Source organism: Gossypium raimondii, chromosome 5 (assembly GCF_025698545.1).
Source record: "Gossypium raimondii isolate GPD5lz chromosome 5, ASM2569854v1, whole genome shotgun sequence".
NCBI lineage: Eukaryota > Viridiplantae > Streptophyta > Magnoliopsida > Malvales > Malvaceae > Gossypium > Gossypium raimondii.
In genome coordinates this window covers 50,089,288-50,111,246 of record NC_068569.1, presented here as the reverse complement: position 1 = coordinate 50,111,246, position 21,959 = coordinate 50,089,288, and the positions used below count along the sequence as shown (strand labels likewise).

Genomic DNA, 21,959 nt, shown 5'->3' with positions numbered 1-21,959 from the left:
ATTCATCTTTGTAGAAGTTGCTTCATATGCTAATGTCACAAAGTCGGCAATTAGCAAATTCGAGAAGAATCATATGTCAATATGGAACGCCAAAAGGATAATATCTGACAATCTACTAAATTTGAACAATAGAATAATATCAAAAGTTTGCAGTCTGTTCACGATTAATGCCATCTGCCAGGGCAATGCATTTCTCTTAGGCCTATCACAGTTTTGCCTATGGAAGAAAATATTCTTTCTTTCTGAGTTCTGGATCCAATTCTGTTTGAAGAGGAGTTTTCAATGTTGTCCATCATGGTCAAATGCGCAAAAAGAAAATGATGCGAGCTCACAAAAGGTCTGCCCTAGAGAATTCCTCGAGAGAGACCTGGTATTGAAGAATATATTTCCCATGCAAAAAGAACTTCATCCCAAGTTAGGAAGGACCTTATGTGGAAGACTTCATCTGGAAAAGCATTGATCAGAAGGGATAATAAGGACATGCCTAATTCTATGAGTTCAGATTCAATAAAAAAAGGCAAAAAAAAGAAAGAAAAAATAAAAAAAGAAAAAGGAGAGGCCAAAGTGAAAATCCGCAAGGACGCATTGAGACCAAAGGGGATTTGAGTTGAAAACCCGAAAAGGGCGGCTCAAATATTGATCAGAATGGGGCATGAGGTGATCAGAGTAGTTCAAATTTTGATCAGATAAGGGCATGTGATGATCTTGCTATACTTGAATCAACAGGAAAGGGTAGGCGACATCTTGGGGCATCGACAAAGCATTGTAGATCTCCTAAACACATGTCAAACTCATAATGGTCCTCAAAAAGTTTGTGCAGAGAAGTTCAAGCTGCGATATCTGGGGCACCCAATTTCCATACTATTTATATTGAATTTGTTGTTCTTGGAATACCTCATTCTTTTCCAAGATACACATTCTCAATCAATTTATTTGTTATCCTTATTTTTGATAATCTATTCCTTTCGAGCTATGCTTAGAACCAATTGTATTCTTATCCATTGTTATACCCTTTTTGCAAGCATGTTGCATTGGAATAATGATTAATAGACTAATAAAACTTTCATAAGGGAAGTTTTGCATATTGCTCTAGAAGTTTCTAAATAATACAGGAGCCTGAAACATAACTATTATTTAGAACGCACCAGGTTTAAAGGTTGGAAATCTGAAAAGGAAGAGTCTAAACTAAGACTTTCGCTTTGGATTTTGTTGTCAAAAACATTGGTTGAACAAAATAATAAGATGTCGTGTTGATGACAAAGCCTAAATCAACAAGCAAGTAATGATCACCAAGCAATAGAAAGAGGTTGCCTCGGGAAGAGAGCATTCGTTTGCATATGAGCCTTTGGTACGACACCCTGGGAATGGTGTAAGAGACTAGAAAGATTTAGATCCTGTATCCTTGAATTGTGATAGGAGAGGATTGAAGAAAAGCCATATACTCTTGGGTTACAGTGGGAGAATGATGGTATGAATTTTTGCGCCCCAATGGATTAAACTTGGAGGTTCACAATGGGGGGCAACCTGGCTAAATGTTTCTTCAGAAAAGCCAGTCAAGCAAGAAGGCGTTGTAGCACGCCAGTCACAAAGCCTTAATAAACTTCGAGTAATGACAACCTAAGCGGGATTATTCTCGGAAAAATAAAATTTTGCATTCATGCAAACACCATTCACACATGTCTAGTTAGGAGCATTTGATGCATTTTGATCATGCCATCCTAATCATTAGGCATAATTAGGTTCATTATACAGGTCATATTCCCCAGAGAATAGATCAGTGAAAATAGCAGATCTTGCCTTCCTGCATCGATAGTGAAGCAGATAAAAAACAAAGCCTTGCCTTCCTCGGTTGTAGTGGAGCAGGTTAAGGATAGCAGATATTGCCTTCCTGCATTGACAGTGAAGCAGATCGAAGATGGCGGATTTTACCTCCCTGTGGTTACAATGGAGTACATTGAAGCCAGTAATTCTACTTCCCTAGACAACAGTGGAATAAATTGAAGATTTCAGATCTTATCTCCTAGCGATGAGTGGAGCAGATCGAAGATGGCGATTTACCTCCCTGTGGTTACAATGAAGTACATTGAAGCCGATAATTTTACTTCCCGAACAACGATGGAATAGATTGAAGATTTGGATCTTATCTCCTTAAGCGATAGTGGAGCAGATCGAAGATGGCGGATTTTACCTCCCCGTGGTTATAGTGGAGTACATTCAAGCCGATAATTCTACTTCCACGGACAACGATGGAATAGATTGAAGATTTCGTGTCTTATCTCCCTAAGCGGTAGTGGAGCAGATCGAAGATGGCGGATTTTACCTCCCCGTGGTTACAAGTGGAGTACATTGAAGCCGATAATTCTACTTCCACGGACAACAGTGGAATAGATTGAAGATTTCGTGTCTTGTCTCCCTAAGCGAGAGTGGAGCAGATCGAAGATGACGGATTTTACCTCCCGTGGTTACAGTGGAGTACATTGAAGCCGATAATTCTACTTCCACAGGTAACAATGGAATAGATTGAAGATTTCAGATCTTATCTCCTAAGCGAGAGTGGAGCGAGATCGAAGACGACAATTTTACCTCCCGTGGTTACAGTGGAGTACATTGAAGCCGATAATTTTACTTCCCGGACAACAGTGGAATAGATTGAAGATTTCATATCTTATCTCCCTAGCGAGAGTGGAGCGGATCGAAGATGGCGGATTTTACCTCCCGTGGTTACAAGTGGAGTACATTGAAGCCGATAATCATATCTCCTTGGTCGTGATGGAATAGGTTGAAGATTGTAAGTCCTATCTCCTTGATATTGCAGTGGAGTAGATTGAAGCACCAATTCTTATACATTTGAAGATGCGATGAGGATGGAATGTGGTGGTCTTGAAGAAGAAGAGCACTAAGATCCAGCGTGACTGGGCAAAAATTGGCCATTTCTAAAGTCTTTGCTCCGTTCTTGTTACACGACAATGAGCAAAGAGGGGCAGCTGTAATACCCAATTTTAGCTCGGGCTCACAAAAAAAAAAACCCAAAGTAATATCATTTGGCCCGATCGGAATTGCCTATTACTTGAAAAGGTTGAAGGTCCATCTATAAGCTTATGGAAACATAATCTTCAGGGATATGCAATCTTAGATATGATATGCAATCTTAGGTATAATATATAATCTTAGATATGATATGCAATCTTAGATATGATATATAATCTTAGATATGATATGCAATCTTAGAAGATATGATTTTGTAATCTTAGAGATTTAATTTGTAGATACCCTTTAATCTCATTAGTTGATGTAATTGATCATACTGTTGGATTTGGGAGGCTCAACTATAAATAGAGGCCTCTCCTTCATTGTAAAAAAAGATGGAGGAATAAAAAAAGAGAACGATTGGCAGTTTTTTAAAGGTGGCTTACTATTTTTTTTTCTTTCGATTATTTTTTACTTATTTACGATTTTAAAAAAGGGAGAAGGTGATACCACTGCAAATTTTATTTATTTATTTTATTTAGCCCCTCCGCCTTTTAATATTTTTGTAATTAAGTTTTTTTTAATTTTTAAATTTACCCCTTTATTTATTTTCAATTTCAATTCGATCCTGATTGGACGACGCCGTTTAGGGAAATAGGGTAAATTTCCCTTCCGGTCCCTCCATGTAATATGCGCGTTCAATTTGGTCCTTCATTTCCATTTATGTATAGATTTGCCTCGAGTTTTTATTTACAGTTCAAATTAGTCTTTTTCATTTTCTTTATTTTTATTAATTAGTTTTTTATTCTTTTTTATATTTAGTTATTTTAAAAAAAATATATGTATATATATTTTTCATATCACATATTTATTTTTGTAGTATAATATAATGATTATTTATTTATTTATATGTAATTATTTTTTATCTATATGTATATATTTATTTTATTATACACATGTATGTACACATATTAATATTTTTAACTAATTTTATATATATGAACATATTTATTTTTAAAAATGCAAATATACTTTCTTATATACTTTATAATTTTTTTCCTTTATTTTCATAAATGCATCATGTATGTATAAGTTTCATAGCCCAAGATTTCATATGTAAATTATGTGTATGACTTTTAATTTCAATGCATATATACTATGTGCCTTTTATTCTTTATATTTTGCTTATTTTCTTCATTCGATTATTAATTCATGTTTTTGTTTATATGTTAAAATTCATTTTTTTATTTTGATCATTCATTTGATATTTTGTATGTGATTATTTTTTATTATGTATATTGATTCTATTTATTCATTTATTTATATTATTTCTACGACGCTGTAATATTTATTATTGCATGGTATATTTAATGTAGCATCACATCATTTTTTTACTCGATTTCAAACTTTTCAAAATTGAGATAATGCTCGTATTTAGGATTTTCAAGGAAATTGAGCCCTAACGTATTGGGTTCCGATTTTCTTCGTTAAATCTAACAATCGAGCATTTCTCTTTAATAAAAAAATAAAGAACTCATTATTGGGAATTCAACACGTTGTGTCCTAACGTATTGGATGTGACGCATTGATTTCTCGAAATGAATATTTTTAAAAAAATAATAAAGGAAATATTCCGAGTTTGAGATTCTAAAGGAATTGTGCCCTAACGTATTGGGCCGCGATTTCTTAAATCTTGAATAAATGGATATTCTTTTAAATTTTTATTGCACTAGTAATTTGGCCTAATTCATTTTTGGGGAAAATTAGAATGTCGTGCCCTAACGTATTGGGTGTGGCATTTTCTTTCTCTGAAATGATAAAGGTTTTAATACGTAACGTTTTAAAGTTTTTTCTAAGGATTATATTTCTTCAAATTTTCGACATTAAGACATTAATTAATTAACTAGGTACCAATTTTGGGCGTACGAGGGTGCTAATCCTTCCTCGTACGTAACCGACTCCTGGATCCGTTTTTCTAAAACTTGTAGACCAAAGCCGTTTTTTTAGGTGATCCAATCACACCTCAATAAAAGATTGGTGGCGACTCCCAATTTTCATTTTTTGAAGTCGACAACCTAAAAATTTTGTTTTCCAAAAGATGGTTTCGACAGTCACAATAAGAGGTTAAAATAACTTTGAAGCTATAAATGTTTGAACATAAAGATTTTCTAACCTCCACCTTTGTGATGAAGAGAATGAGATCATCCTCAAGCATATCTCAAATAGCCATTGATTCTAATGATTCTTAACCTAAACAATTAAATTCCAATACTTGGAGTCCAACAAAATTTTGACACAATCTAATAAAATGTTACTCTTGATTAAAATCGTCTTGATAATATATTATGGAATAATGAAAGAAAAGAACAAATCAAATAGAAAATATCAATATAATAGAAAGGTAAATAACTTTTATTTTATTCCTTATGTATATATCTCTATTAAAAATATCAATATAATAGAAAATATGCTTCTGTTTAAGTTACAAAGAATAAATAGAGGCTTGATTACAATATAAAAGCCTCATAATTTCATTAAGGTTACTACATTAGAGGTTACAACTTTGAAAATTATGGGCATCCACAATAAAATATTATTCCTAACACATATAGTATTATAATAAAATATAAATTTTTTATAAAATTTACGATAAAGAATAAATGGAACTCTTTCTGGTATGATAATGATTGGAACTCAAGTTATTATTAAAATAGATGAATACTCGATAAGCCACAATTTGATAAAATAAATCTTATATTATAATTTAAAAACTTGATAGAAAAAGAGAGTAAATAATGTAATAAAACTATAAATAAACAAAAACTCTTATATTATAATTAAAATATTAATAAAATTATATATTTAAAAAAAATAGATTGATAATTTGAGTAATGAAATAAAGAAGAAAAATCGAAAAACAGTTACGTTTGAAATGAAGGTGTTAGTTGAAATTGGCCGAAAAAGGGAAGTGGGAAATAGATGGGGTGTTAGTTGAAATTGCGACGAAAATGTAAATATGCTCACTACAGCAAAACAGGCTTTTAGCGGCCCTTTTTTAGGCCTAAAAGCGCTACTAAAACTATTTGCGGCCTTTCACAAGCGCCGCAAAAAACGTCGCTATAGACAAAGCCGCTAAATTTTGTGGCGTTTATGTGAAAAAACGCCGCTAAAGGTCACGTTCTTTAGTGACGCTTTATCCACAAACGCCGCTAATTACACCAAAACAGACTTTTAGCGGTGTTTTTAGTGGCGTTTGGATAAAAAAAGCCGCTAAAAATCAATCATTAGCGCGCTACCTAAAAAACGCCGCTAAAGATCGAGTATTACCGGCGCTTTTCTGAAAACGCCGCTAAAAATGAGCATTAGCAGCGTTTTCCAAAAAGCGCCGCAAAAACCTAAACTTAATGTCGTCGTTTTCGTGAGTTTTTGGGGATTTAGCGGCATTTTTTAAGAAGCGCCACTAATGCTCTGGTCTTTAGTGGCGTTGAATAAGCGCCGCTAATGCTCTGGTCTTTAGCGGCGTTTTTGAATAAGCGCCGCTAATGCTCTGGTCTTTAGCGGCGTTTTTGAAGAAGCGCCGCTAAAAACAATTTATCTTAATTGGTTTATTTATATTAAATAAAATTCAATTTATTTCTAATTGAATATTTAAAATCTTCAAAAAAAATAATGACACGTAGAAATAATTTGAAATAAAACACAGAGAAAAATTAAAATACTATTATTTAAAATGATTTTAAAGTTTTTTGGGTACATGATTACTAATTGTTTTTTAGTTTATATATTAAAAATTTTCTTATATAATCGTAAAAGAAATAGTATTAATTTTAAAATATTGAATTAATTATCACTATAGTTTAGGGTTTTTAGTTTAGGGAGTATGGGTTTAGGGATTATGGTTTAAGGGCTGGGATTTAAGGTTTAGGGGTTAGAAGGTTAGGGGTTTAGGGGTTAGACGTGTTAGGGGTTAAAAGTTAGGGATTTAGGGGCCGAGTTAGGGTTTTGGGTTTAGATTAATTATTTTTTAATTTATATTTTAAATATGTTCTTATATAATTGTAAAAGAGATAATAATAAATTTGTTTAGGGTTTTTAGTTTAGGGTATATGATTAATTTAAGATTTAAGGTCGATTTAGGAGTTCATATTTTAAGGTTTAGGGAGCATGGATTTGTGATTATGGTTTAAGGGTTGGGATTTAAGGTTTAGGGGTTAGGGGTTTAAGGTTTAGGGTTTAAGAGTTAGGGATTTAAGGTTTAGGGATTCAGGGGTCGGGTTAAGGTTTTGAGTTTAGATTAATTATTTTTAATTTATATTTTAAATATGTTCTTATATAATTGTAAAAGAGATAATAATAAATCAAATATATTGAAATTATGAGGATATAGTTTAAATTATTTAAGAGATATATAATAGATAGACTTTATATGTATTGAATGGTTAATTTAGGGTTTAAGATTAAGGTTTACTTGAGATTTGTTAAATAATAAAATTTTATACAATTAATTAATGCTTTTATATTTTAAAAATTAATCTAAACCATTTGATATATTTAAATATTAGTTTAAATAAAATTAATAAATAAGTTAAAAAAGTAATAGATTGATATGGATATTTAGGTATAATTATTTATTTTGGAGAGGACCAAATTATAAGAAAAAAATACAAAAATAAAATGAAATAAAAATGATATGGATATATAGGTAATTATTTAATTTGGATAATTATAACTTAATAATTAATTACAACCATTTTATCATTTGTTTTCTTATTAAAATATACAAGCTGAGGTTATATAGGTATAATTTATGCTAAAAACACCACAAAATCCATAATGAATTATACTGACTTATTTGACCCTATATAACCTCAGCTTGATATTTCAACAAAAATAATTAATATTAAACCAACTAAAGAAATCCCTAGAAGCCTAAAGAAAAGGGGGGAAAGATGAGGCCGATGTCGATGGAATTCGTGACGGACCCAGACGACCAAGGTTCAGCCATGGAAGTCGACGATGTTGACACACCGGAGATCTTCGGCGAAGGCGTCGTCGCTTCCGACGATTTTCCTTTCGTATTGTGAATTGCTGAACCAAATTTTACCCTCGTCTGCTTGCCCAGAACACAATGTTCACAGAATTCCAATTTGCAAGAATTTACACCTTTCAACAAGCCTTGCTTCGCCAAAGTCTGTAAAGCTTTTTCACCAGCATGTCCCAATCGCATATGCCATAACCTGGTAGCCTCTAAATCTTCATCTTTCATAGAAACTGTTGATGTTGATCCAATAACTGTACTTCCATTTAAATAGTACAAGTTATTTCTTCTAGTGCCTTTTATCACTGTCAATACCCTAGCTACTACCTTTAGTAATCCATCTCTCAAAGTGATTGTGAGCCCTTTAGATTCTAGGGCCCCTAATGAGATGAGATTTTTCTTCAAGCTAGGTACATAACGAACATCTGTCAAGACTTGGATTGAGCCGTCGTGATTTTTCATTTTGATTGTACCTACTCCCATTGTCTTACAAGCACTGTCATTGCACATAAAAACAACTCCACCTTCTAGTTCTTCAAGACTAGAAAACCAGTCCTTATTAGGACACATATGGTAAGTACATCCCGAATCCAAGATCCACTCATCCGTATGACATGTCATTGCCATGCCAACCAAGCTAAAGTCTGACTCCTCATCATGCTCTGCTACACATGCATCAGAAATAGCTTTGCCCTTTTGTAACTTAGGACAATTCTTTTTCCAGTGCCCTTTCTCACGACAAAAAGCACATTCATCTTTGGCGGGTCTCCCTTTGGACTTGCCCCTTCTACCAGGTTTGTTGCTGTGTGAACGACCTCTTACTATTAAGACTTCTGCAGTTGTATCTCTGTGATCTCTTTTATCTTTTTTCGAGTCTCAGATCTGTACAACGCACTGCAGACTGCATCAAATGTGATCGTATCCTTCCAATGAAGCAATATGGTGATAAGATGATCATATTCATCGGGAAGAGAATTCAACAACAATAATGCCTTGTCTTCATCTTCAAACTTCTCATCCAAATTTAGCAAGTCTGCTAAAATTTTATTGAATGAGTTCACATGGTCATTCATCGACATGCCGGGTGCATACGTGAACCGAAAAAGTTTTTTTTATAAAGCCTATTTTCAAGACTTTTCAAAAGAAACTTTTCTTCTAGTGTGTCCCACAACTTCTTCGTCGATGTCTCCCTCATGACAGAGTACTTCTGCTCTTTGGCCAAACATTGGCGGATTGTACCACACGCCTGTCTATTGATCTTGGCCCACTCCTTGTCATTCATCTTGTCAGGTTTTTCTTCAAGGGCTATATCCAACTCTTGCTGACATAAGACATCCAGGATCTCACATTGCCACATACCAAAATTATTGGTACCATCAAATTTCTCTACTTCAAATTTTGCATTGGTCACGGTAGTCTTTGTTGATGACGATGCCTCTGCCATTTTTCTTCTCAATCCCAACTACTGTATACGTGAACAGTACCGTCTACGTGAATAGTACCGTGGATGAACAATACCATATACGTAAATAGTATCATAAACGGGCGTATTCCCCAAGTACGAATCTAGCTCTGATACCAATTGTTGCGCGGAAGCGTGTAAAAGAGTAAAATTATTGTACTAAAAAATCAAACTAAGTTCAATTCCCAGGAAAGAGAGGTGGATCACGAGGATCACTTAAGTACCAGATCTTTCCTAGCCAGAATATCCCTCTATCGTAATTTAATAGCACAATAAATCACTACAATCACACTTGCAAAATATGCAGAATAAACAATAAAGAACACAAGAAGTTTAACGAGGTTTAGCAACTTTTGCCTACGTCTTCGGGCACTACCAAATATATTTCACTCCAAAATACAAGTGAAAATTTACAAATAAGGAGAGAGAACAATTGCCTTAAATAGAGAATGTCAAATGTGGGATGTTGAAAATGAGAAATAGATAGGCCTATTTATAGTTGAAGCTCAAGGATCACCTTGCAAAGTCCCTATACATTAGGGACCAAAATTGTAATTATCCCAAGCCAAATTTCAAACCAAAAATCTATGCCTTAAATGCTTAGATTTTCGGTGCCAAATTTCTGACACCATCCATCTTTGAAAAGTCAAAGATTGTAGGTTGCCAATAAAACCAAAGTTTGAAGACCCCCAAATGAGGATAAGATCTCGCCCGTGAGAAGATTCTTTGATAAATTTAGTGTCAGTAGACTCCTCAAATTTCCAGCATCAGTAGCATGTGAATTGTGAAGATGGTTTGATGATAAAACTATTTCTAAGATATCTTTAAGATTCCACAAAGTTAAGGGTACTGCAGAACTCAATTTATTGGAATCTAAGTAAAGATATCTCAAAGAAGTAATATTACCCAAACAAGAGGGTATGGATCCATGCAGCTTATTCAACCCTAAATTCAACTTGTATAATCTCTCCAAATCACAAAGGCTTTCTGGGATGGGCCCTCCTAATTTATTAGAGGAAAGACCTAGACTTTGGAGATTTTGCAGTCCTATTGATGTTGGAATGAATCCACTTAATTTATTATAACCAAGTTCTAAAACCAACATGTTGGTTAAGTTACCTATTTCCATAGGAATATTTCCTTTAACCTCACACTTTTTGGCACGAAAGTACTGAAGGGATTTTGAAAGGTTCCCGATATAAGTAGGAAGAACGCCACTCAATGGATTTCCTGAAACATCTATTGTGCTCAAATTCCTACAATTCGTCAAAGAAGAAAGAAAGCTCCACTCATGATCAATAGTAGATCCTGTGATCAAATTATTGTTTACGATTTGGAACCGTTCAAGGTGTCTTAAGTTGCCAAGCGTTTTAGGGATTGGGCCAGAGAATAAGTTATCTCCCAAGTCTAGTTCCTTAAGCATGGAAGCATTGGAGATAGAGTTGGCAATGTTTCCGCTTAGTTTATTTGCCCACAATAAAAGAATCTCAAGCTTTGGAGCATTAGTGATGGGTGGTAAATTACCTGTAAAATAGCATCTAATAATTTTTTAAAATATTGTAAAACTTGAAATAAAATAAAAATAAAAGTTTGGCATGAGAATGTGGCATCTAATCAATCTTAAAAATGAGACCGTCACTGAATAATAATTAGTTATGATTTGGGAAACAAAAATGTTAAAGCATTATTTTTATCTATTGGGTTAATTATTAAATTTTATTAAATTATAGTGTAAAATTTAAAGATTATTATTTGCTCAAAATTTTGTATTTTTCGTATATTTGAAATTTAATCTTTATATTTTTATTTTCTATGATTTAGTCTCTCTACTTTTGAACTGAAAATTTCAGGTTCATTCATTAACACTGTTAAAAAGTTTTTGTGCTAGTATGGCACTTTGAAAAATAAAATAAACTTGATATCTATGTTTTAATTATTCCAAATATTGTTTTACTATTTCAAGATAAATTATTTGTGTCTAGACCAATATCTTAAGAACTATAATTATTCTAAAGAATTGTTGATTGAGTCTTAGCTTGATTGGCATGTGCATTGTTGCCAATGTAGGAGAATGTGGGTTCAAGTATGCTGAAGTACATTATCCTCCCGTTAATGAATTGAGAAGTTGGTAAAGTACTAAATTTTGATATTTTTAAAAAATTAAAAATTTATTAAAATATTTTTTATAAAAATTGATTGTACCACAATATACAATTTTAATATCAAATTTTTAATTTTTTTAAAATATTAGTGAATATATACTTTATTTCAAGTTACACAATTTTACTAGTTTTTAACTTTTTAAAAAAATTATCGCCTTTTATAATTTCTAATAAATTTTTATAATTTTTACAATATTTAACAATTTCTAACAATTTTAATAATTTTATTATTTATTGCAAATTTAAAATTAACAAATTTTATTTTTAAACAATTATATATTTATAGTGTAGTTACTTTTTATATAATTTTATTTGAAATTTTAAAGATTTTTTGGTTTTTTTCTAGATGATGATGTTATCATGATGCCATCATATGCCACATGGCAATTTATGATTAGTTGGATATCTCAATCTATTTTTTAACGTCCAATAGACTAAACTAAGAGTACCTATAATGTTAGAGACTACACTAGGAATGTTTGATAATATTAGGTACTAAAGTGGGCAAAAAACATTAAAGACCAAAGTAAAAATAAAAAGAAAAAGAAAGAGCAATATGCTGTAGGAAATAAACTGTGCATTAAGCCATTAAAATATATCTATAATATATATAAATGCATGGATTTTGAGAAACTTTTGAATTGATAATTATATAGTCTTTGTTATTTATTATATTATTGAATTTGTTATTTTAAATATTTTTATTACTTTTAAGATTTATATAAGAATTTTGGTTTTACTAAAATATTTGGTTAAATAAATTCACTTCATAAGAAAATTTAGCATCCTTATAAATAACAATTTTGATTCTATTAAAATATTATTTTTAAAAATATATAATAAAAATTTAAAATTTATATTGAATTACTTTATACTTAAATTATTATTAGAAACTTTATCATACATGTCGAAACCATTTTTTGAAAATAAAAAATTTGCTTGTCTACTTAAAAACGAAAATTGGAGTCGCCACCGATCTTTTAATGAGGTGTGATCGGATCGCCTTGAAAACTATTTTAGGTCTATGAATTTTGAAAAAATAGGTTCGGGAGTCGGTTACGCACAAGGAAGGGTTAGCACCCTTGTAAAGCCCAAAATTGGTACTGAATTGATTGTTTAATGTCTTAAGTGTCAAGAATTTGAAAAGATTTTAAAATATGATCCTTTGAAAAGAAAATTTGAATAAAATGAATTAGATGATGAGACTCACTTATTTCAAAGAAATAAATTGTCACACTCAGTAAGTTAGAGTGCAACATTTTAAATCCTCAAAATTAAGTTTATCTTTTGACTTTTAAAACCTATGCATTTTGAGAAGGATATCTGATTATTTGGGTCAAATGAGAAAATCAAAACCCAGTAAGATAGGGTTCGATTTCACAAAATCCCTAAATATCGAATATTGCCTTTATTTTTATTTGTTAGAAGAATCCTCGTCTCGAGAAAATAATGTCATATCCAATGAGTTAGGACACAACATATTGAATTCCCGAGAATGAGTTTTTTTATTTGTGTGTTTTAATTAAAAAAAAGATACTCGATTTCTTAGATTCAACGAGGAAAATTGGAATCCAATAAGTTAGGACACAATCTTCTCGAGGATCCCAAATTTCGAGTGTCGCATTATTTTTGAAAACTTTTTGAATAAAAATGTTCTCGATACTTGAATGATATTTAACGTAATCTTTTGACCAAACAAAAACAATGGAATAATAATGTACAACGCGATATGGTGAATCGGAAACTAAAATGTACACTAATGAGCGATAAAGAATCAATAAATACAAATAAGCAATACAATACGCATAAGAGCAATAATCTTACATCACATATTATGCAAATACTAACATTAAAAGCTAATGAATTATAAGGAATATCAAGCAAATTAATACAAACAAAGTATAATAAGTTTTAAAATAAAATAAAAGTAAAAAAAAATAGCATGCAAAGGAGAAAATTTAAAATTATCAATATACGGTAAATTACATGCATAAAATTTCATCATAACAATGTATATATACGAGTTTGCAATAGATTTAAAGGAAAATAAAAGAAATACTATGTGAAATTATAATATCAAAATAAATTTTAAAGCAAATATATAAGAAAAATATATAGTATACCAAATAATGTACATACATTAATCTAAATAAGTAATATATATAAAATGAAAAGTTTAATAATAATTTAAATAATAGTATATATAATAATATAAATGTTTAATAACATATAATAATATATAAAAATGAAAATAAATAAAAGGTCAATAGTTATAATAATATGAAAGGAATTCGAATGATATTGAATTTAAGTATTGAAATAATGTTAAATTTAAAATATGTATTTTTTAAGATCAATAAAATAAATAATAGATGTGTACAATAATGTTTGTTATTAAATTTAAATGTAAACAGAATAAAGAATGGACATATATATATATAAAAGGAATGGATTAACAAAGTCCAATAGGAGCAATTATCCAAACAAAAAGGAGTAAATTGAAATAAAAAAAATTAATAAAATAAAATAAAATAAAATAGAATAAATGACTAAAATACAATGCGCGAATTACATGGAGGGCCACATGAGAAAATATCCCCTCCCTTCCAAAACGCAGCGTTTTATGATGACTTAATTAAAAACAAAATAATCAAATGCGGGGCAAAATTTAAAGGAAATAAAAAGATCTATTTGAACACGCTATAATAATCAAGGAACCATTTACGAAAATTTCCCCTGCACAAAAAAACGAGCGGATCCTTCCCCGGGTCGGGTCACAACGCGGGTCATGGTCACTGAACGGCCAAAACGATGCCGTTTTGAAGCTATGAAAACCAGCCTCAAAAGGCGTCATTTTATACATCTACTTAAGCACCCCAAAATTTGAAACAAAATGTTTCAGTCCTAAGTCTAGGCCAGAGGGAGGCCGCCCCTTTTTCTCCTCTGCTAGGGTTTTGAACCCAGTTCCCCAGGCCGCCGCCAACAACCAGGCCACTCTAGGGCCTTCCATCTTTGCCCGATCTCCAATGGCGACGGAGCGGGCAAAGCCAGGTAAACGACTTCTCCTTTAACTCTTTTTTTATGTATATGTATATGATTAAAAAATGAAAGAACAGAAAAGAAAAACCGAAAGAAAAAATGAAAGATGCCAAGGACAAAAGAAAGAAAATCAAATCACCTCCTTTCAATTTTGATTTCTTTTTTGTATTGATTCTGTGAGTGTGCCTCACCTCATTATAGATTTAAAATCAGCTTTATATAGCCAAAAATTACAAAGAATTTTATCTTTTTTCTCTATCCTATTCGCTATATTTTTTGTTGTCCTTGTTGCCCCTCTTTTCCTCCATCTTTTTGTTGCTTTGTTTGTTGTTTGCTGCAGGTGTGACCAGCTACTTGGCAGTGGCGCACGCACGAGGGCAGAGCCTGTGTTCGATTGCGGCGCAACAGCTGTTAGGGTTTCTGACTTCTGGTTTAGGCTAGTTGGGCTAGGGTATTGGGCTTAGGCTAATTGGGTTTAGGCTAATTGGGCCGTATTGATTTTGGGTTTGTAAAAACTGGACATTGTTTATTGTTCTGGTTTTTTATTTCAATCGGGCCCGGGCAAATTGGGCCGATTACAATACACATATGTCTATGACTATGAGAACCACATATTTAGAACATAAATTTGTGTTTTAAAATAACTTATGATAAATAATGAAATGTATAATTTGAAACTATTTAATAATAACACATGGCATATCTACCATATTAAAATAAAAATAGCTTAAATTGTAAGTAAAACATAATTTAAACATATGAATACATTAAATGAAGAATACTAAATGAATACAGTTATTTATGATGATGTTGTCATCAATTCCTAAGTTGGTGTCAAATTAATTTGTGACATCATAAATTTAAGTGATAAATTTAAGGTTTTATGTATTGATGTGGATTCAAATATCACCAATTTTTTTAAATAAAATTTAAAATAAATATATTTTCCACATTGGTTTCTTTTCTTCTACAAACAAAGGATTTCTAATGATTTTAAAAAAATTACTTATACAAAATAGATTAGTTTATGCAATAAAATAATTTCTTTTTAAAGTTTAATAGAAATTAAAAACTAAAAAAATCAATTCATATAAATCTTATTGTTTATTATCAGATTAAAATGATAAAAGTATACGATAAACCCATACTTGACGGAATGTTACCATATAATTCATTTTTATTCTAGTAAAGCCCTTCAAGCTTGAGAAGATGTTGACACATATCATTAGGCAAACTACCTGATAGGTTGTTGTTTGAGAGATCAATGGCCTTCAGAGAAGAAATGTTGAAGATCGAATTGGAATCTGACCTGTAAGGCCTTTAATTGCTCTAATATTAAGCAGTTCGAAACCAAGAAGATTACCGGTTTCCTCAGAAATTTCATATGCACACATAGTCGAAAAATCAAGATGTGAAACTACCTATTTTGTTAGCATAAATCAAAGATGTTTTCTTTTCTGTTCTACATAAATTGCAGATGTTAGATTTTAATATTTTTAAGCATATTTGTTTTCATCAAATTAACTATTTTGAACTATTTTGCCTTGAATGAAATAAAATGCTCTTACTTTTGTTATCTATTACTAATCAAACTCTTTTATAAAAAAATACTTTAAACTAAAGAAACCAAGAAAATTCAGTACCTTCTAAGTTATTCAGCTCCAAATATAATTCTTTGAGTCTTTCCAATACTTCTTGGAATGATCCCCCTCAATTGATTATAGGAAAATGCCAAAATTTGAAGGTTGCTGCATTTGCCCATACTTGACGGAATGTTACCAGATAATTCATTTTTATTCAACTAAAGCCCTTCAAGCTTGGGAAGATGTTAACACATATCATTAGGCAAATTACCTAATAGGCTATTGCTGGAGAGAGCAATAGTCTTGAGAGAATAAATGTTGAAGATCGAAGTTGGAATCTGACCTGTAAGGCCTTTAATTGCTTGAATACCAAGCATTTCCAAACTAAAAAGATTACTGATTTCTTCAAGAATTTGACCTGCAGACATAGTCGAAACATCAAGGTGTTAAATTACCTATTTTGTTAGTGTAAATCAAAGAGGATTTTTATTTTTCTCGTTATGAAATAATATGGATATGTTAGATTCTAATCATATTTAAGTATATATTAGTTCTTGAAGGAAAGAGTTCTTAGTATTTATATTGCAAATATTTTTTTTAAAATTTAAAAAAGGGGGGGGCAAATGTGTTTAAACTAAAGAGATCAAGGAAAAGGCATACCTTCTAGGTTATTTAACCCCAAGTATAATTGTTTAAGTTGTGTCAAATTCCCAATGCTTTTTGGAATGATCCCACTAAATTGATTAATAGACAATTCCAAAATTTGAAGGTTGCAGCATTTCTCTATACTTGATGGAATAGAACTTGATAATTCATTTCGACTCAAGTAAAGCTCTTTAAGCTTGGGAAGATGGACACACAGATCATCGGGTAAGCCACCAGAAAGACTATTATCATGAAAATGAATCCTTTTCAAAGAAGAAATGTTAAAGATGGAAGATGGAACCAGGCCAGATAATTGATTGAATCCCAAGTTCAAGATCTCTAGATTGGACAAGTTGACAAGTGTTTGAGGGATTGTGCCTGTGAAGTTATTATTTCTCATTTCCAGCCTTTGAACTCTGTGCAAGTTCCCAAGCCATGATGGAATTTCCCCATTAAGACGGTTGTAGCTTAATCGAATGATCCTCAAACGATGCAATTGGTCCAATTCTTTAGGCAGATGGCCATAGAAATTGTTGTTGCTCAGGTCGAGAGAAAATAGAAATGAAAAATTTCCAAGGTGTGGAGGGATAGTACCCCTAAGATTCATGTTTGTAAGATTCAAAGCTACAACTCTTTCATGGATGATGCCACAAGAAACACCAACCCACTTACAAACAGAGGTAGAGTTCGTCCAATTGTTTGCCAACACATTTTGAGGATCGACAATGCGATCTTTAAACCCAATTGATGAATAAATTTATAGATAATATATTTATATGATCTAATATATTATATTTATATTAATTATATATCATCTACAAACTTTGAAGATCAATTTATTAAGTAAAAATGAAATTGAATTAACACTAAATCACTTTTTAGATTTTTATAGATGATTTAGTGATGATAAAACATTATTAACACTATTTTTGAATTAACAAAAATTAGTGATATATTTTAATTATATTTATTATTTATTATTTTTAATAATATTTTTAATTATATGAAGTAAAATTATATTGTATACTAAATATGGTACATATACTCTAATTATAACTTGAAATTTTATTATATAAATTAATATAAATTTGAATAACAAAATAAAAAAAACTAATTAGAATAATTTTAAAAAACATTATTTAAAAGTAGTTAAAAATCAAGTGCAACAGGAGAGATCAATGGTCTTTAGAGAAGAAATATTGAAGATCGAAGTTGGAATCTGGCCTATAAGGCCTTTAATTGCTTTAATATTAAGCAGTTCCAAACTAGGAAGATTACCGATTTTCTGCACACATGGTCGAAAAATCAAGGTGTCAAACTACCTATTTCGTTAGCATAAGTCAAAGAGGTTTTCTTTTCTATTCTACATAAATTGCAGATGTTAGATTTTAATATTTTTAAGCATATTTGTTTTCATCAAATTAACTATTTTGAACTATTTTGCCTAGAATGAAATAAAATGCTCTTACTTTTGTTATCTATTACTAATCAAACTCTTTTATAAGAAAAATACTTTAAACTAAAGAAACCAAGAAAATTCAATACCTTCTAGGTTATTCAACCCCAAATATAATTCTTTGAGTCGTGTCAGATTTCCAATACTTCTTGGAATGATCCCCGTCAATTGATTATAGGAAAATGCCAAAATTTTAAGGTTGTTGCATTTGCTTATACTTGACGGGATGTTACCAGATAATTCATTCCGACTCAAGTAAAGCCCTTCAAGCTTGGGAAGATGTTGACACATATCATTAGGCAAACTACCTGATAGGCTATTGTTGGAAAGATCAATGGTCTTCAGAGAAGAAATGTTGAAGATCGAAGTTGGAATCATAAGGCCTTTAATTGCTTTAATAGTAAGCAGTTCCAAACCAAGAAGATTACCGATTTCCTCAGGAATTTGACCTGCACACATGGTCGAAAAATCAATATGTCAAACTACCTATTTTGTTAGCATAAGTCAAAGAGGTTTTCTTTTCTGTTCTACAGTAATTTGGAGATGTTAGATTTTAATATAATTCAGCACATCTTTTTCATCAAATGAAATAAGAAGTTTTTCCTTTTGTTATCTATTACAAATCAAGCTCGTTTATTAAAAAAATACTTTAAATTCAAGAAATCAAGGAAATTAATTACCTTCTAAATTATTAAACCCCAAATATAATTCCTGGAGTCGTGTTAGATTTCCAATACTTCTTGGAATGATCCCCATAAATTGATTATGAGACAACAACAAATTTTTAAGGTTGTTGCATTTGCCTATACTTGACGGAATGTTACCAGATAACTCATTGCTATGCAAGTAAAGCCCTTCAAGCTCGGGAAGATGTTGACACATATCATTAGACAAACTACCTAATAGGCTATTCCTGGAGAGAGCAATAGTCTTGAGAGAAGAAATGTTGAAGATCGAAGTCGGAATCTGACCTGTAAGGCCTTTAATTGCTTGAATATTAAGCATTTCCAAACTAAAAAGATTACCGATTTCTTCAGGAATTTGACCTGCAGACATAGTCGAAACATCAAGGTGTTAAATTACCTATTTTGTTAGTGTAAATCAAAGAGGCTTTTTATTTTTTTCGTTATGAAATAATATGGATATGTTAGATTCTAATCATATTTAAGTATATATTAGTTCTTGAAAGAAAGAGTTCTTATTTTTGGTATTTATATTGCAAATATATTTTTTTTAAATTTAAAAGAAAGGGGTGGGGTAAATGTGTTTAAACTAAAGACATCAAGGAAAAGGCATACCTTCTAGGTTATTCAACCCCAAGTATAATTGTTTAACTTGTGTCAAATTCCTAATGCTTTTTGGAATGATCCCATTAAATTGATTAATAGACAATTCCAAAATTTGAAGGTTGCAGCATTTGTTTATACTTGATGGAATAGAACTTGATAATTCATTTCTACTCAAGTAAAGCTCTTTAAGCTTGGGAAGATGGACACACAGATCATCGGGCAAGCCACCAGAAAGACTATTATCACGAAAATGAATCCTTTTCAAAGAAGAAATGTTAAAGATGGAAGATGGAACCTGGCCAGATAATTGATTGAATCCCAAGTTCAAGATCTCTAGATTGGACATGTGGACAAGTGTTTGATTGTGCCTGTGAAGTTATTATTTCTCATTTCCAACCTTTGAACTCTGTGCAAGTTCCTAAGCCATGATGGAATTTCCCCATTAAGACGGTTGTAGCTTAATCGAATGATCCTCAAATGATGCAATTGGCCAAATTCTTTAGGCAGATGGCCGTAGAAATTGTTGTTGCTCAAGTCGATAGAAAATAGAAATGAAGGATTTCCAAGGTGTGGAGGGTTAGTACCCCTAAGATTCATGTTTGTAAGATTCAAAGCTACAACTGTTTCATGGATGATGCCACAAGAAACACCAACCCACTTACAAACAGAGGTAGAGTTCGTCCAATTGTTTGCCAACACATTTTGAGGATCGACAATGCGATCTTTAAACTCAAAGAGTGCAAACTGATCAGAGTTGAGATTCCGGACTGTCATAGCCAAGGAAACAATAGAACATTGTATGAATAAAAGTGAAAGAAGATGAAAGCAAGTGTTGTAGTTCATGATAGCAAGACGAAATAAGCCAAGAAAAGAAAAAGTAGGAAAAGGGAAGTTGAATTTATGAAGAAATACCCAGCCAACATGCTTAAATAGGCTTCAACCCTTGCACACTTCTCATACATAAAGTTCACTGCCATTACAACAAGAAAACTCATATCTCCATTCATACCTATCCATACTTTATTTGACTAACTTTTCCCTAACAAGTGTTCAGTAAGGAGACAAATCAGTTTGGAGCTATTCACTGACTTCTCCAACCTTAGTTTCAAACTCCTAGCCCATCAGTTCACTTTAATTGAAACGATATACACGAGACTTTCGGCTTATATTTTTAATTTACTACTTCTCTTTTTAATTTATTTTTTGAGAAATCCAAATATTCCAGTCTGAAATTTCTTCATTGCCACGTCTATCTCCTGGGTAAGTCTGTGGTTAGGCAGCCCACTTTGGGAGCAGGATTGTAATTGTAATTCTATCCGACTCATTTTACTATTTAGAAATATAAAAGTAATATTATATTATTTTTTATATTTTTATAAATTTAATTTTAATTATAATTTTTAAACAATAAAACGAGTCATTTGTATTTGCCTAGTCTAAATTGAATCAGGAGTCAAAAAATTTTAATCATAATTTACTATTATTTTAATTAATTAAGTTTTAACCTACTACAACTAGTAGTTGCAATAAAATGAGAATCCTTTAGAAAAATGAGAACTTATGAAGCATTCAATAAGAGTTATTGGAATAAATGGTAACAAAATCATAATTCAATATAAAGCTAAAAATGTACCAATCTATATAAATAATGTAAGATTTGTGATACCTAAATTATTATATTTTCCATAAATATATGGAGATATTTTATTAGGAAATAATTTTATATATAAAATTTGTTATTTTCTTTTGATAGAAGTTTAATTATGTTATCTGTAGAAAAAGTATTTATAGAAATATTATTAGTAGAAAATCATAAATTTGTGTGTGGCAAAAAAGTTCACCACCAAGAAAGGGACAAATTAAACAACTTGAAACAAGTCATTAGTTGTTTAAAATATTAGATAATAATTTCAGTGAAGAATCATTAAAATTATGACAATATAACCCTTGATATTATAGTATTAAATTAGAAAATCTCAATAATATTATTAGAGTAAAATCTATGATCTATCTAAACAAGATATAGAAGAATTTGATATACAAATTAAGGTTAGAAATCATGCGAAATAAAAAAAAAAGAAAAAAGAAAAAAAAAGGTAGTATGGTCATTAATTATAAAAGATTAAATCAAAATATATTTTTTTTATAGTTACTTGAATTAATCAGGCTAAACAAACAAAATATTTTAGTAAATTTGACTACAAATTAGGATTCTAGCAAATCATGATAACAGAGAAGTCCAAACATTTAACGGCTTTTAGTGCACCCAATGGACATTACCAATGGAAAGTGATGTCATTTCAATTATGTGATGCACC

General features: G+C 31.2%; 2 protein-coding genes across 3 annotated transcripts; both read right to left on the bottom strand.

Moving 5' to 3' along the window:
• Nucleotides 1-10,113: 10,113 nt before the first annotated feature.
• Nucleotides 10,114-16,062, bottom strand: LOC128041108 (receptor kinase-like protein Xa21). Its single transcript, XM_052630446.1, has 2 exons — nucleotides 15,978-16,062; nucleotides 10,114-10,991 (listed from the first exon to the last, which is right to left on the bottom strand). The coding sequence occupies exons 1-2, from the start codon at nucleotides 16,060-16,062 to the stop codon at nucleotides 10,114-10,116; spliced, it is 963 nt and encodes a 320-aa protein (XP_052486406.1).
• Nucleotides 14,243-20,642, bottom strand: LOC105767157 (LRR receptor-like serine/threonine-protein kinase RGI5). Of its 2 annotated transcripts, none has more exons than XM_052630903.1 (4): nucleotides 19,651-20,642; nucleotides 19,033-19,398; nucleotides 18,442-18,801; nucleotides 14,243-16,669 (listed from the first exon to the last, which is right to left on the bottom strand). In XM_052630903.1, exons 1-4 carry the CDS (start codon nucleotides 19,985-19,987, stop codon nucleotides 16,497-16,499), a joined length of 1,236 nt encoding a protein of 411 aa, XP_052486863.1. In that variant the 5' UTR covers nucleotides 19,988-20,642; the 3' UTR covers nucleotides 14,243-16,496. The 2 variants fall into 2 exon arrangements, with proteins under 2 accessions (XP_052486863.1, XP_052486864.1); XM_052630904.1 differs by having other exon boundaries at nucleotides 19,324-19,398.
• Nucleotides 20,643-21,959: the final 1,317 nt, after the last annotated feature.

Bases quoted from the DNA above. Each gene is read 5' to 3' on its own strand.
- LOC128041108 (XM_052630446.1), bottom strand. From the start codon at position 16,062: ATGTGTGCATATGAAATTTCTGAGGAAACCGGTAATCTTCTTGGTTTC. The intron at 10,992-15,977 runs GTCAGATTCCAA...GCTATTTTACAG, and splicing joins AGCAATTAAAGGCCTTACAG to GTAATTTACCACCCATCACT.
- LOC105767157 (XM_052630903.1), bottom strand. From the start codon at position 19,987: ATGTCCAATCTAGAGATCTTGAACTTGGGATTCAATCAATTATCTGGC. The intron at 19,399-19,650 runs GTATGCCTTTTC...CTATGTCTGCAG, and splicing joins GGGGTTGAATAACCTAGAAG to GTCAAATTCCTGAAGAAATC. The intron at 16,670-18,441 runs GTATTGAATTTT...CTATGTCTGCAG, and splicing joins GGGGTTGAATAACCTAGAAG to GTCAAATTCTTGAAGAAATC.